The sequence below is a fragment of the Salvelinus namaycush genome, chromosome 23 (genome assembly GCF_016432855.1).
Source record: "Salvelinus namaycush isolate Seneca chromosome 23, SaNama_1.0, whole genome shotgun sequence".
Classification (NCBI taxonomy): Eukaryota; Metazoa; Chordata; class Actinopteri; order Salmoniformes; family Salmonidae; genus Salvelinus; species Salvelinus namaycush.
In genome coordinates, this window is record NC_052329.1 from 27,808,937 (window position 1) to 27,825,561 (window position 16,625).

The window sequence follows — 16,625 nt, forward strand, 5'->3', positions numbered from 1 at the left end:
GATAAATGTTGTGTAAAATCTATAGGTGCACCTCTCTTATCTTATTAGAAATACATTTAAAAGGACAAAGCCAAAAGGATTTCCCTCTTAGTGTGATATTTATTTTGCTATAAAAAATATTATCTTATGTGTTTATTTGTACACTTGGTACTTTTGATATCAATACCATTAATAAATAGATTAGGTTCTATTCTAAGTGTATCTTGAAAACACATGACTTTTCATTAGCTGGGAAATACCCGAGGGAATAGCATTAACCACCAGGGTTGGGGAGTAACAAATTACATATAATCTGTTACATGTAAGGGATTACAAAAACGGTAACTGTAATCCGTTACATTACCAGCAAAAATATTGTAATCATATTACAGATACTTTTGAAAAACTAGATGATTACTTCGAGCCTTACTTTTAAATGATGAAAGGAGGTTTGCGGAAAAAATATATTTGACACTTCTCTGTTTCTCAATTACATTCAAATCAGCATTGAAAAAAGGCGCAAGTTTAAGTTTGTTCCACCTGTGCGAGTCTGACCACAAGTCAGAGACTTGAGACGTAGAGTAGGTGAACGAATGATCTCCGCATGTGTGGTTCACACCGTGAAGCATGGAAGAGGAGGTGTGATGGTGTGGGGGTGCTTTGCTGGTGACACTGTTGGTGATTTATTTAGAATTCAAGGCACACTTAACCAGCATGGCTACCACAGCATTCTGCAGCGATAAGCCATCCCATCTGGTTTGTGGGACTATCATTGTTTTTCAGCAGGACAATGACCCAACACACCTCCAGGCTGTGTAAGGGCTATTTGACCAAGGAGAGTGATGGAGTGCTGCATCATATGACCTGGCCTCCACAATCACCCAACCTCAACCCAATTGAGATGGTTTGGGATGAGTTGGACCACAGAGTGAAGGAAAAGCAGCCAACAAGCGCTCAGCATATGTGGGAACTCCTTCAAGACTGTTGGAAAAGCATTCCTCATGAAGCTGGTTGAGAGAATGCCAAGAGTGTGCAAAGCTGCCATCAAGGCAAAGGGTGTTTATATATATATATATATTTTGTATTATTTAACTAGGCAAATCAGTTAAGAACAAATTATTATTTACAATGATGGCCTACCCCCGCCAAACCCGGTACTTTGAATAATCTAAAATATTATAAATAACTATAAATAATAATAAAATATATAATAACACTTTTTTGGTTACTACATGATTCCATATGTGTTATTTCATAGTTTTGATGTCTTCACTAATATTCTACAATGTAGAAAATAGTAAAAAAATTAAGAAAAACCCTTGAATGAGTAGGTGGTCCAAACTTTTGACTGGTACTGTAGATATATAATTTATAAGTCCAAAAATAGGTGTACTGTAGCAACTACAGATTGCCCCTTTAAGTCTATCCAAAGTGTGTGAGTTTGAGCATGTGTCAATTAGGCCTATGAATAAAAAAAATGTATCAGCATGAATTAGATTGAGCAATAAAAGCCTCCCTTTTATTTCATAGGCTGGGACCCGCACTATGCAGCTGTTGCAAGAGCGCATTTTTCACTGGCTGTCCACTGGTTTCAAAAACAATGATTGATAGGCAGCCTAAACTTCTTGAATTCAACCATTATTGTGTTCAAATACACATTTAGAGTTGTGAACATCCATCCACAACAACCACAATCCGTAAGGCGCAAATAGCTAAATGAGAGAGTAGCAGTGTGATTCACATCAATGCGCTATGTAGATATCAATAATAAGTGATATCCGTATCGGCGTAGACTACACCACTGCTGTCATCCTTACCTCCGAGAACGATGCTGGAGTTCAACCATTTAATTGTAACGGTATTATTCATATCCACAAAATCCAATAACTCAAAACCTCCTTCTGCCCTAGTTGCAGAGAGAACTTCATTTTTAAGTTGGTGATGTTTGTTTTTCCACACAAACCAAACAATCCAAATCACTAAATGGTTGAGGGCAGAAGGGAGTTGATGTCGTCAGCTGTTCGACGTGGTGACTTGACGTAGCGTTACGTGTAGCGCCAGAGGAAGGAAGGAGGGAGGTACTGGGCTTCAGGGATTTTATCTGCATATTGTGTCCGGTTCTACCGGGGGATGCTAACGGAATAACGACTACAGTCATGCGTTCATCAACAGACGAAAAATAAACATTGCAACGGTGTCATTCTGTTCATAATAGTAATATTTTCACAATAGTAATATTTGATGAAATACCGTGTGGAATAAGCAGCTACATTTGACATTTTGGGAGATTTGACTACTGCACCTACACAGCAGGTAACGTTAGCTAGCTAGCAGATCATGCTAACTGAGATCATCATAATTTACAGCAGCACCACCAGTTTAGCCAGCTGGCTAGGGACGCAAGGTTGGAGCTAGCATGGTTGGAGCTAGCTAGCTAGGTGTTGTATTGCTGGGACTAACAAGCTAACTAGATACAACACGCATGATGATCACGAATAGCTAGCTATGGCTGCTATAATGTGTTGTGAAATGTGATTGCTTGCTGTGAGAGCAGGTTATCGCTGCTTTCAGCACTCACTGTACCAGTGGACAGATCAGCCAGCTGGCTAAGGAATATGGACACTGCATATTTACATATCACAGCTGGCTAGGCTGGATATTATCCTGAATTAGGCAGATTCTACTCATATTTACATTGAAACCATTCCTTTCATTAATGTGAAAAGCTCAGTGTGTGATGATCGTGCTCTCTCTCTCTATATCACCTCTCTTTCTCCATCTCTCCATCTCCCATCTCTTTGTCTCTTTCTCAATGCTCTCTCTCCTGCAGACGACCACCATGGCAGACAGTTTTATGGGCAAGGCGGCTACCATGGAGATTCCTATCAACAGCAATGGAGAGACCCTGGCCGAGGATGACAGTTTGGAGCAGGTGGGTCATATGGTCTGTGTCCCATGGGAATAGGGTGCCATTTGGGATACAGTTACTATGTACAGTATTTATATGTATACTGTGTGTGGTGACCTCCTCATTACATCAACTATTTGTTTGTGTATTTTATTGTACTGTATTATGTCTCACTTCTGTGCAGGCTGCAAAGATTCAGTGGACCTTAGATGAGAAGGTGTGTCACGTCGTGGTTGGAGAACTGTAGATTTAGATGTAGTGTACGTGTTAACATAGAAGACTTTCAGACTAACCACAATAAACCTTCATCAATAGGTTTTCTCCTAATTGTTTTTCACCTAATCTACTGAACCATTTTCATGTGTGTGAGTGTCTGTGTACAACAAAGATTAGGCCTATATGGAAGGTCTTCGTCAGATTGACAATAAACTCTACAGGAGCGTTACGTATTAGTCAGTCCCTCCAGGATTCACATTTGTTTTTTGGCGCAGCAAAATCAAGTGTTTTTGGCCGCAAATATCATAAATCTCTGCGAAATCTGTGAGGGACTGATTAGAGTTAGGCTATATCTATTCCATTGATGTGTTGTGGCTTCACCTTAGGACCTGCAGCAGGTGATGGTGTCTGGTCCCAACCTGAATGAGACCAGCATCGTGTCTGGAGGCTACGGAGGACCTGCAGGGGGCATCATACCCACCTCCTCCATCAAAGGTACACACAGCTCTACTGCTCTCACTAGCTCCATTAAAGGTACAGACAGCTCTCTCTCGCTCCCTACTGCTCTCATTGCTTTGCATTACTGGAATGTCCACTTAATTATGTCCACTTAGGCCTTATTAAATCAATGAATAGCCTAGTCCCTTAAGCAATGTCTGTGCTGCTTGCTTGGTTTGTTAGCATTAAGAATGGTGAAGACTACATTTTCAACTGCCCCAATGTGGTTTGTCCTGATGGAATTCAATTCAGTTTTTTGTTTATTTTAGGAGCTTGCCTGCATGCTGTTCTGCATCAGTGACTCTATTTTGACCTAACCTTCTTTCTGTTCTTTCAGGAGTCTATGAGTAGCAAACAGTCTCTCTACTGTATTGGCTATTTTGATTTTAAGATCTACTTCCTACTCTCTCTTACTGACTATCTTAACCAACCCTGTCCTCCAGGCCCCGCTATCCACTTCAACCCTCAGTATGTGGACAGGAGACCCTGCCCCTAACTGTGCCCCTGTCCCTGGAGCCGAACCTCAGCCCACAGGTGGCTTTACACCTCTCAACCACCTTCCACATAACTGTATACTTCCCTCTTTTAAAGGTAGACTCAGCGAAATGATGTTGCTACAAGCAGCACCGCAGCTATGGAGATGAGCGAGATGCAAGACTTCGCGGCCCTTTTTTATTTTTGTACTTACAGTGCATTCGGAAAGTATTCAGACTCCTACATTTTTTCCCTCATCAATCTACACACAATACCCCATAATGACAAAGCAAAAACAGGTTTTTAGAAATATTGCATTTATATAAGTATTCAGACCCTTTACTCAGTACTTTGTTGAAGCACCTTTGGCAGCGATTACAGCCTTGAGTCTTCTTGGGTATGACGCTACAAGCTTGGCACACCTGTATTTGGGGAGTTTCTCCCATTCTTCTCTGCAGATCCTCTCAAGCTCTGTCAAGTTTGATGGGGAGTGTAGCTGCACAGCTATTTCCAGGTCTCTCCCGAGATGTTAGATCAGGTTCAAGTCCAGGCTCTGGCTGAGACACTCAAGGACATTCAGAGGCTTGTCCCGAAGCCACTCCTGTGTTGTCTTGGCTGTGTGCTTAGGGTCTTTGTCCTAATGGATGGTGAACCTTCGCCCCAGTCTGGGGCCCTGAGCGCTCTGGAGCAGGTTTTCATCAAGGATCTCTCTGTATTTTGCTCTGTTCATCTTTCCCTCGATCCTGACTAGTCTCCCAGTCCCTGCCGCTGAAAAACATCCCCACAGCATGATGCTGCCACCACCATGCTTCACCGTAGAGATGGTGCCAGGTTTTCTCCAGACGTGACACTTGGCATTCTGGCCAAAGAGTTCAATCTTGGTTTCATCAGACCAGAGAATCTTGATTCTCATGGTCTGAGAGTCTTTTAGGTGCCTTTTGGCAAACTCCAAGGTGGCTGTAATGTGCCTTTTACTGAGGAGTGGCTTCCGTCTGGCCACTCTACCATAAAGGCCTGATTGGTGGAGTGCTACAGAGATGGTTGTCCTTCTGGAAGGTTGCCCTTTCTCCCTGACCAAGGCCCTTCTCCGATTGCTCAGTTTGGCTCGGCGGCCAGCTCTTGGAAGAGTCTTGGTGGTTCCAAACTTCTTCCATTTAAGAATGATGGAGGCCACTGTGTTCTTGGGGACCTTCAATGCTGCAGAAATGTTTTGGTAACCTTCACCAGATCTGTGCCTCGACACAATCCTGTCTCGGAGCTCTACGGACCATTCCTTCGACCTCATGGCTTGGTTTTTGCTCTGACATGCACTGTCAACTGTGGGACCCTATGTAGACAGTTGTGTGCCTTTCCAAATCATGTTCAATCAATTAAATTTACCCCAGGTAGACTCCAATCAAGTTGTAGAAACATCTCAAGGATGATCAATGGAAACAGGATGCACCTGAGCTCAATTGTTTTATGTGGTGTTTGAATAATAATAACAATTTGAAAAATGTAAAGTCACACACAGTATCTGCATGTGCACGGGTTCGTTTCATGCTGTTCACAGCGTGGTAGCCAGGGCACCAAAACACCAGGGAAGTTGAGCCTCGAGCTTCAACACTCTTAGTTGTTGTGGAAATTGACCCACTGTGCTGTTTACTCTCTGCATCTACGTCATATTGCTGAGTCTACCTGTTTACACTTTTAAGAGTGTTTTCATTAGTTACTCTTTAATTCTGTGGGAGAATGATCCTTGCCTGTAGCCTGGGTTGCTGTTTAACACCAGACACAGTTGAAGTCCCTCTCTTCAACAACACTGTGTACCTCTTGTCTACAGATGTCACGGGAAAGAAGGGCATGCTGCTGTACTGTCTAATGCATACTGGATGCATGGCGGTGGATGTTAACTAAACAACTGGATATGTTTACTAACCTGATTGACTTCATTGCAGAGCTGTTTTATTTACTGTGTTATGTTTGCGTGAATGTTTCTAATGACGACAACTGCATCCCAAATGGATAGGGCACTACTTTTGACCAGAGCCCTATGGCTCCCCCATAGGGAATAGGGTGCCATTTTGGATGCATCCTATGTATGCAAATGTCACATGAAGCGGTTAACGAATGAAATATTGAGGTTCATTAAATCACCACATGACATGTGCATCATTTCATACTTTACTACTACTTATGTTCTCAACATGTTCATATTTCATATTTTTCTCCATTTGCTTTTTCATTCTGTTGTTTTTTTGACATGGAAACCTGCATGACTCACTCACATCCTCTCACCTCTGTAACACCTTCACCAACCTTCATCTATTCTCTTCATCTCATATATCACATATCCTCACTGCTCCTCTCCCCATCTTCCCCCTCCCATGTCCATTCCAGAGCTGCGAATGAATTCCAGGGGACAGGGTGTAGGTCTGGTCCCCAGCCAGCCAGCAGCCAGCAGGATAGCCAACCAGAACCAGACCGACCAGCCATTCACAGGTACCAGAGGAGTAGGGTTGCAAAATTCCGGGTTCCTCAAAATTCCCAGGTTTTCTAGAAATCCTGGTCAGAAGATTTCCAGAATTGGAAGGTAATTGAATAATTACTATAAGCACTACATTTTGAATTCTGCAACCAGGGTTTCTGGAAAACGTGGACATTTTACCTGGGAATGTTACTGGAACTTTCCAGCCCTACACTGGACCCATATATCACCACCCTCCTTTACTCCACTTCACCTTGTTCACTCATTCATTTCATTCACTCTCAACCGATCACTCAATCACTGTCATACTATTTGTCTCGAAGACATACTTGGTACATGAAAGGAATATTTCAGGTCTTTGCTTTGAGGAGTAGTGATGAGGAGAGTGCCCAAGGAAGCACTGATCTGCCTTTCTGTGTATCGTAGCACTACTGACTGAAGCTGGTTTTGTGACAGGGTTCATAGTAAATGAGATGGAAGGTCCATCTTATTTACTATAGACTTTATCAACTAGGTCTCAGCAACTAGCCACTTTAAGGAATCCTCTGAGAGTGAGCATGTTATTTATTATCCTTTGTGTCAGGGTCGGGGATGCACCACAGTAACAGCAACCAGAACATGTCAGTGGAGGAGGCTAACCGTGGTGTGGCTGTGGAGAAACTAGACAGTGTTAAGAAGTGGGGCATCAACACCTACAAGGTACAGAACAAAACCTGTCTCCTGGGGAAAATGTGTTGAAGCCATCCTTCATTGAATCCTCACTGTGTTCTATGGGTGTGATTGCGACAGCACTGGTATGATCAGTTGTCTTCATACAAGGCTGGGAATAATTTCCTCCTTGGAAAGCAAGTAACTCTTCTATTCGGGTTCTATTCTGATCACATCTCTCCATGTCGTCTTTATCCCAGTGTGCCAAGCAGATGTTCTCATCTCCTGTTCTCTCCTTTATCCTAATCACATCTCTTCCTCTCCATCTTTACACCAGTGTACCAAGCAGATGTTCTCGGAGCGGTTCGGCCGTGGTTCTCGGACGGTGGACCTGGAGCTGGAGGCCCAGATAGACGTGCTTAGGGACACCAAGAGGAAGTACGAGTCTGTCCTGAGACTGACCAGCGCCCTGACCAGCCACTTCTACAACATGGTCCAGACCCAGCAGGCCCTGGGGGACACCTTCGCGGACCTCAGCCAGAAATCACCTGAACTACGGGTAAGAAAGACCCCTAACCTTAACCCGTAGACCTCAGCCCAGCCAGAAATCAGCTGCAGATGGCACACTGTGTGAAATTGGCCTTCAGAAATGTAGCCTGAAAATCCAGGCCATAATCTTTGGTTGGAAACAAAGCCTATCAGTTTCACTTTGGAATCCAGGCTACCTGGATGTAAACGCAAGTGTTTGTGTCCACAGGATGAGTTTGGCTACAACGCGGAGACCCAGAAGTTGTTGTGTAGGAATGGGGAGGCTCTTCTTGGAGCCATCAACTTTTTTGTGTCCAGCATCAATACACTGGTCAACAAGACCATGGAGGACACACTGATGACCATCAAACTGTACGAGGCTGCAAGGTAACAACGATGATGGGAAGGTTAGAAAGGTGCAGGGCCGGCCTCCCGAGTGGCGCTGTGGTCTAAGGCACTGCATCGCAGTCCTAGCTGTGCCACTAGAGAATCTGAGTTCGAGTCCAGGCTCTCTCGCAACCGGCCGCGCCCGGGAGACCCATGGGGCGGCACACGATTGGCCCAGCGTCGTTCGGGTTAGTGGAGGGTTTGGCCGGCAGGGATGTCCTTGTCCCATCGCGCGCTAGCGACTCCTGTGGCGGGCCGGGCGCAAGGCATGCTGACACAGTCGCCAGGTGTACGGTGTTTCCTCCGACTCATTGGTGCTGCAGGCCTCCGGGTTAAGCTGGCATTGTGTCAAGAAGCACTGCGGCTTGGTTGGGGTGTGTTTCGGAGGACGCACGGCTCTCGACCTTTGCCTCTCCCGAGTCCATACGGGAGTTGCAGCGATGAGACAAGACTGTCACTACCAATTGGATACCACGAAATTGGGGAGAATGGTAAAAAATAATTAAAAAAGAAAGGTGCAGGGCCTGGAGATAATGAGGTAGTTTCCTCCTTATAACAGTTTCAAATGATCATACTCCCAAATTATGAGGTTTACAGTCTTTTTTTACAGAGATCTGTGTCCTTTACACCATGAAAATGTGGCCCTATATCTATGATTGCCAGAGACATTATATAGAGTGTGTTTGACATGACATCATACTTCTGTGTGTCAGGCTGGAGTGTGATGTGTACCATGCATACCTGGAGGAGTTGAACCTGGGTTTGAGGGTTATACGTTGTTACAGGGTGTTATGTGGGTGTTTTATAGGATTGGGTGGTATACCGTATACTGAGGTATTTTTTTCTAAAAGTCACGGGATGGTTTTTCAATAGTCGAAACTATTTATTTTAAGAAATGTGAATATTTCTAGCTACTTTTTAAGTTAATACCTGCTGTCAACTTGTGCAATACGTTGGGAGATAAAGCAGATTGTGTTCTTCATTTCACCTGTCAAATTATTTTCCATTATGAAGCTTACTGCAGTTCCCCAGAACAGTTAAGCCAGTCACGTGTCTGTTTATAAATAGCACAACGGGAGACAGCGGGAGCTGGTGAGTTCATAGTGTTCTTTATCTATCAGAGTCTCTGTTGAGCAGCGCACATGAGGTGATGAAGATACACTTGTATGCAATTCACTACTAAATGTTTGCCATCAGATATCATATAATGGCTTTCTGCCAGGAGTCAAAGAGCTCTGAATGGGTTGTCTGTACAGCTCCCATTTGATCCCTGTGCTTCCTACTAGTGGTTATTTTCTCCTCCGTTCTTCTCTCCTCTGCTCCATGTTCACATGCTGCTCTTCCTTCAGAAAAGCATGCATCACAACTTTAGTCATTTGCACAATTTCTCTCGTTCACCTTTACTTGTAAATGTCTACACTCACTGAAAATGACATTCGGTAGCAACTAGCTATGCTTGTATAACTTTATGAGCGGGATTTGCTTGTCTTTGCAATTAGTTTATTTGTTTTTGCTCGTTAGCATTTAGCTAACAGCGTCTGTGTGATTTTTGTTGTTGTTGTTTTGTTGCATTTTTAGTTTCCCCCCTGTGTACTATGCTGGTAATACCATAAATCCCGGGATGGCAGAAGAACGAACGGTATGACTATGTTTTTACGCTGCCTCTCTTCCCCTCTCTCTCTCTCCCAGGCTGGAGTTTGATGCGTACAGGGCCGACCTGGAGGAGTTGAGTCTGGGTCCTCGTGATGCTGCCACCATGGTGCGTATAGAGGTGTCCCAGCAGCAGTACCAGGTGCAGAGAGACAAGTACGAACGGCTGCGCTCAGACGTCACCATCAAACTCAAGTTCCTGGAGGAGAACAAGGTGGGTTAGTTAGTTATTTGGTTAGTTAGTTTACAATAATGCTACATCACACTCTCTCTTTTTCTGTGTGTGTAGGTAAAGGTGATGCACAAGCAGCTGCTCCTCTTCCATAATGCTATCTCAGCCTACTTCGCTGGGAACCAGCAGCAGTTGGAACAGACACTGAGACAGTTCAACGTCAAGTTAAAGCCCCCAGGGTCAGACAAGCCCTCCTGGCTGGAGGAGAGCTAGAGTGATCAGCTCCCAGTCTTCTGGGCCCGTATCAAGCATCTCCGAGTACGAATACTGATCCAAGATCAGTTTTGCCTTTTAGATCATAATGAATCAGATTATATGGACAGGCATTAGATCTTAGATCAGCACTCCTACTCTGAGATGCTTGATACATATGGCCCCAGGTCTCAGTCAGGTCTCTGGTATATTAGGGACACAGACGGAGAGACACACCGGGGTTGGAAGAAACAAGAGGAATGGATGGATGAGTAGACGGATGAACGGATATATGAAACCTACACAAACTGTATATACAAACCAGAGATGGGACAAGTAGAGACTAGTGATGATGATACTAAGGGGAAAAGAACGCTTATCATTTACATTTAGTTTTGCCAATACATTGCTCATTTGTTTATAGAATGTCTATTTTATGTTGATTTGTTGTGTTAATAATTATTCTCAACAGAGCGTCATTATGTTGTTGCTATCTAGCGTAACTTTTAATTTATCATACTTTGAGAAGTTATTCTAAGATTATACTTTGCACATAAATGTAATCATTATTTTCAAACTGTTTTCGCTCTTTTGTAAAGCGTTATGTATATAAAGCATTCCAGAGGTCATAATTTAAAAGGTCAGTAAACTGTTTACATATGTAGAGGATATTAAGAATAGGCTATGTATCTGGACCAGTTACATTGTTTCTACCTGGTGACGATTAGAGGTATATTTATTAATGAGCAAAGGGAGAAGCCTACAGTCTGTGGTATACTATTGATGACAGAAGTTATGGGTTAAAGGGGCAATCCCGGATTTGTAAAACAAAGCAGTCAACAATCAATGGCTATATATCATGAATTTAAAAGTCAAAACATTTATTTGTACCAATCCCAGATTGCCCCTTTGTCTACCAATCATTTTGAGGACAGGAAATACAACTTTTGCATTTACAATAATCTCTCTCTGGTCAATCCTGATTATCATTTTATTACACATGTATTGTCTTTAACATATCCAATATCTCAATAATCAAATAGAGTTAACATTTGTTCATAAAAATACCTTGACTTGGGCCTCCCGAGTGGCGCAGCGGTCTAAGGCACTGCATCGCAGTGCTTAAGGTGTCACTACAGACCCGGGTTCGTTCCCAGGCTGTGTCACAACCGGCCGTGACCAGGAGTCCCATAGGGCGGCGCACCATTGTCCTAGCGTCGTCCGGGTTAGGGGAGGGTTTGGCCGGCACGGATGTCCTTGTCCCATCGCACTAGCGACTCCTGTGGCTGGCCAGGTGCAGTGCATGCTGACACGGTTGCCAGGTGCACAGTGTTTCCTCCGACACATTGGTGCGGCTGGGTTCCGGGTTAAGTGGGCATTGTGTCAAGAAGCAGTGCGGCTTGGTTGGATTGTATTTCGGTGGACGCACGGCTCTCGACCTTCGCCTCTCCCGAGTCGGTTGGGGAGTTGCAGCGATGAGACAAGATCGCAGTTGGATGTCATGAAACTGATTCCATTCAAATGTATATGTTCTTGTTAGGTTTTTCTTTTGTTTTCTCTCACATTTTTACATCAATGTTGTGTCTCGTTTTAAAACGGATATGGACCTAGTGTACAGTATATTAAATGATGGTGGTTTACAGTATATGGTTTGATATTTCCATAGAGACTTGATGTTTCCCCACAGAAGCTGTACAGTAATAGCAATCCGTCCATCTGCTGTCCACTGAATATGTTGTTGTAGTCTTCATCTGTATAAGTACTGTACCATATTGTGTTCATACATTACATGGCAATACAATCCGAAACATGGCTGAAAAATGATTGGTACTTCCATCTGTGATTGTCTTCTTTACTGTTAATCAGGCAACGGTCCAGGCTTGTGTCCCAAGTGGCACCTTATTGCCTAAGAAACACTATGTTTGAGTAGTGCACTATATAGGGAATAGGCAGGTTCTCACAACCCTGCTGTAAGGGTTAAGATCAAGCTGAGTTTTATCTGATTTGTATTTGGTGAAGTCAGAGTGAGAGCTGATAATTGTCTGGTCTATTAAACAGCTTGGGAAGTTATAGGAGATCTTTCATCGGTCTGTGGACAAACCTACTGTAACTATTCCACCAGGTAGATAGGGACAGTAGGGAATATTTGACACAGAAAAACCCAAGATTCAAAATGTAAATTACTTTTTAATTGCAAGAATCCCAATCCAACAGCTACAATGGTCAATTTCACTATAAATACGTAGTTGTTCATTATATTCATGGTCACTGGGATTCAGGAATGTTTCCTTTAGAAAACAAAAGTTTGGAGTATGTGACATTCTTTGTCTGAACCTTGCTGTGTCTTGTGATTCATCTCAATGACGTATTACTGTTTGACAGTGGATAGAGGGGTCTGATTAGCAAACGGTATGAGGACTCAATTGTTTGTCCCAAATGGCGGCCTATTCCCTACATAGAGCACTACTTTTGACCAGAGCCCTATGGGCCCTGTTCAAAAGTAGTGCAATTTGGGATGTGCGCCATGTTTAATGACACAATATTGCTATTTAATCATGTCATACATGTCAACACCATGATCAGTGATGTGATGAATTCCACTGTCTTTATGTTTACACGTTTCACCTAAAACCTCTAGGGCGCCTGAAGTGTAATATCCCAAAAGGTGGTGGTCAGGCCCTGAACCGCTGAATGTGTTCAGTTAATGATACTGAAAATGTCATATAAAAACTCAGTATTAACACAAACTAGAAAAGGACATTTTATATAAAAGAAAATGTGTGTGCTTGCTAGTCTTGAAGTATTATGGCTGGGAAATAGTAGCAGTAATGGTAGTGACTGCAGTAGTAATGGTAGTGACTGCAGTAGTAATGGTAGTAATAGGGTTGTCATAAGCTACGAGTTAGTTAAAGTGAGTTGTTTTGGGGTGGTTTGTACGTGTGGCGATATTATAGTGGCTTATAGTGGGCTAGTATAGAGCATAGTGTTGCTGTCTGGTGAAAACCTCTCCAAAACAGACACTTTTCAGGAAATTGAAAAATAGCCATGTTTTCAAATGAATGAATATACAGTTATTAAACTTCAGAGGCTATTTTTAATACATTTTCTTAGTCCTAGAGTCATGTTCAGAGTACATTGAGGGGAGTTACTGCTTTCAATACAAGAAACAAATAGGCAAAAGTGGATATGAGGTTTTCATCAGACAGCGACGATAGAGTAATATGGCACCATAATCTATAAAATGTGTTTGTTTGAACATTCTGAAAGTTATGTGGCAGTTGTTCTGCCATTGAAATGAATGAGGATACAACAAGCTTTATAGTTTATACAACAGCCTATGAATGGTAGCAAAAAGCTGTGTCGAAGCAATCTAGGTTGAGTCTGACTGCACATGTCAATGTTGGTTTGGTGTTTGTAGCATAAACGGTTCAAGAGCAATGCGTTTCCAACATCGAAGGTTGCATGGCTGTATGGGCATTTGTGGTGGTGGTTATGGGTCTGTTAGCGGAAATACAAAGCTTTGTTAGTGTGTTTGAAGCTTTTGGAGGTAGAAAAAAACGCTATGCTATTATGCTAGGTGGATACAGTGAAGCAGCTCAGGTAGATTGTATGGACAAAACAAATGTTTCTATTTGCATTACCAGTTTCACAGCTCCGGGCAAGAACACACTCTAGGCCAGGTATGGAGATCGCTTTAACCAGGTTTCTCAACTCCACAATGTACAAATACAATGGAGTTGAGTGTGGGAGGACTGCACCTCCGACTTAATCAAGTCACTTTTCTTGTACGCATGTTTCTCCTGTGTAAATGCAAGCTTTTATTTGGTTGCTGAAATCTGTTGTTTTTGATAAATGTAGCATTTTACGCGACCTCTGCCAAGGGATACATTATTTGTTAACGGAGAAGGAGCAGCCTGTCATTGCACACCATCTTTTTTTGTTTTGGCAGGGGACGCATAAAATGCCAAAACGATGGATTCCAAATCCAACTGACAACTCTATAACAATCAGGACAAGCACAGGTACACAGTAAGCCTTAAAGAATGGATATTTATCAAATGATCAAGTGGTAGTGCATGCTTAAAGTCGTAACTCCCACCTGGACTAGAGGGGAAATAACTATGTGAGAATGCTGTTCATAGACTACAGCTCAGCGTTCAGCTCAACTACATAGTCCCCTCCAAACGTATCACCAAGGTCGGGACCCTGTGACTGAACACCTCCCTCTGCAACTGGATCCTGGATTTCCTGACGGGTCATCGCTAGGTGGTGAGGGAAGGCAACAACACCTCTGCCACGCTGACCCTCAACACAGGGGCCCCTCATAGATCTGAGCTTAGTCCACTTCTGTACTCCCTGTTCACCCACGACTGCGTGGACACGACTGTGTTGGTTTGCTGACCAACAGCGATGATACAACCTACAGGGAGGTCAGAGACTTAGAAGTGTGGTTCCAGGACAAAAACCTCTCCCTCAATGTCAGTAAGACCAAGGAGCTGATCGTGGACTATATGAGAAAGAGAGGAGAGCAAGCCCCCATACACATTGACGGGGCTGTAGTGGAGCGGTTAGAGTGCTTTAGTTCCTTGGCGTCCACATCACTAAGGACTTAATATGGTCCACACACACACGTACAGCTCCTCTTCCCCCTCAGGAGGCTGAAAAGATTTGGCATGGGCCCTCGGATACTCAGAACGTTCTACAGCTGCACCATCGAGAGCATCTTGACTGGCTGCATCATCCTCTGAATGGCACACATACACAATCCATGTCTCAATTGTCTCAAGGCTTAAAAAAATCTTATTTAACCTGTCTCCTCCCCTTCATCTACACCGATTGAAGTGAATTTAACATGTGACATCAGTAGGGTATCATAGCTTTCACCTGGATTCAACTCGTCATGTCATGGAAAGAGCAGGTGTTCCTAATGTTTTGTACACTCAGTAGCTTAATTCTTGTGTATTTTATTCCTGTTGTGTTACTATTTTTATTATATATATTTTTAACTCTGCATTATTGGGAAGGGTTCTTAAGCAAGCATTTCAAAGTCTACACCTTTGCATTTAGCACATGTAACAAATACAATTTGATTCGATTTGAACTTCCTACTCCATTGGAAAACAGTGGATTACGTGGCACAGTACTAGTCTGACAGACATCACATAAAATGCTACTTTTATCAAAAACTACTGATTTCAGAACCCAAAGAAAAAATTGCATTTACACAGGACAAACATAGGTACAAGGAAAGTATTAACAAATTGATATTTTTACATGTATCGGCTGACAGTGACACGATGAAGTCGGAGGTGCACTCCGCACACACTGGTTTCCACTCAACTCCATTGTAGCCTACTTGTACATCGCATATGACCAGTTTTACACTGTTTACATCTCACTGAATTATATCAAGTAAAACTTTGGGATAATTCAGTAAGAACACTAGGCCTACTGTAAACTGACACATTTGGGTGGCCAGACACAGCACAGATTTTACAGTACTGCTGTCAAAATGGAACATGGCACTGGCAGTTAGGGGGTTAACAGGGCAACTGGCTCAGTCATTAATGTATATATACACTAGATGACTAGAGTGGGCACTGTGTTGAAGCCACCATACCTCCATCTTTGCACTCCAATATTTTTGAAGGTATAGAAACGCATTTATTAATGTTTACATTAGTTTTTGCCACACACACAGACACCTTAATGCATGCTTTTAATTTATATTATGTTAGCTAAACATAAGAAAATGGAAATGTGAAATTAATGTAGGAGAATATAACACATTTCATCTGGTAAAAGATAATACAAAGAAAAAAACTTGTTTTTTTGTTAATTTCTCCCCCATCTTCTTTCAAATGCAAGAGAAATGCCACAATGTATTATTGCAGTTAAGGCACAATTTAGATTTTGGCCACTAGCTCGCAGCAGTGTATGTGCAAAGTTTTAGACTGATCCAATTAACCATTGCATTGCTGTTCAAAATGTTGTATCAAGTCTGCCCAAATGTGCCTAATTGGTTTATTGATACATTTTCAAGTACCTAACTGTGCACTCTCCTCAAACAATAGCATGGTATTCTTTCACTCTCATAGCTACTGTAAAATGGACAGTGCAGTTAGATTAACAAGAATTTAAACTTTCTGCCCATATCAGATATGTCTATGTCCTAGGAAATGTTCTTGTTACTTACAACGTCATGCTAATCATATTAGCACACGTAAACTCAACCGTCCCGTATGTGGGGGGTGGGGCAATCCAGTAGAGGTTAATTAAAGTATAATTTCCAGAGATTACTAATATTATTGTTCCCACTACATCAACAAAAAATACTTAAATAAATGTAATTTTGTCCTTGAAACATTTAAAGATGCACAATGCAGAAATCACTCTGCCATTTCATGGTTGCTAAAATTCTAATAGTTCGCCTAATTTCAGTTTAT

At 42.6% G+C, this 16,625-nt stretch overlaps 1 protein-coding gene across 4 annotated transcripts; it reads left to right on the forward strand.

The window, feature by feature from the left end:
- Positions 1 to 2,071: 2,071 nt before the first annotated feature.
- LOC120018255 (arfaptin-2-like) lies at positions 2,072 to 10,756 on the forward strand. Of its 4 annotated transcripts, none has more exons than XM_038961352.1 (10): positions 2,072 to 2,292; positions 2,810 to 2,911; positions 3,072 to 3,104; positions 3,490 to 3,637; positions 6,455 to 6,556; positions 7,126 to 7,241; positions 7,528 to 7,749; positions 7,948 to 8,105; positions 9,795 to 9,969; positions 10,045 to 10,756. In XM_038961352.1, exons 2-10 carry the CDS (start codon positions 2,819 to 2,821, stop codon positions 10,198 to 10,200), a joined length of 1,203 nt encoding a protein of 400 aa, XP_038817280.1. In that variant the 5' UTR covers positions 2,072 to 2,292; positions 2,810 to 2,818; the 3' UTR covers positions 10,201 to 10,756. The 4 variants fall into 4 exon arrangements, with proteins under 4 accessions (XP_038817280.1, XP_038817282.1, XP_038817281.1 ...); XM_038961354.1 differs by having other exon boundaries at positions 3,490 to 3,598; XM_038961353.1 differs by lacking the exon at positions 3,072 to 3,104.
- Positions 10,757 to 16,625: the final 5,869 nt, after the last annotated feature.

What these genes read in the sequence shown, in the direction of transcription:
- LOC120018255 (XM_038961352.1), top strand. Translation starts at nt 2,819, where the DNA reads ATGGCAGACAGTTTTATGGGCAAGGCGGCTACCATGGAGATTCCTATC. An exon ending in GGGGCATCAACACCTACAAG is followed by an intron (nt 7,242 to 7,527) that starts GTACAGAACAAA and finishes TCTTTACACCAG; the next exon opens with TGTACCAAGCAGATGTTCTC. An exon ending in AGTTCCTGGAGGAGAACAAG is followed by an intron (nt 9,970 to 10,044) that starts GTGGGTTAGTTA and finishes CTGTGTGTGTAG; the next exon opens with GTAAAGGTGATGCACAAGCA.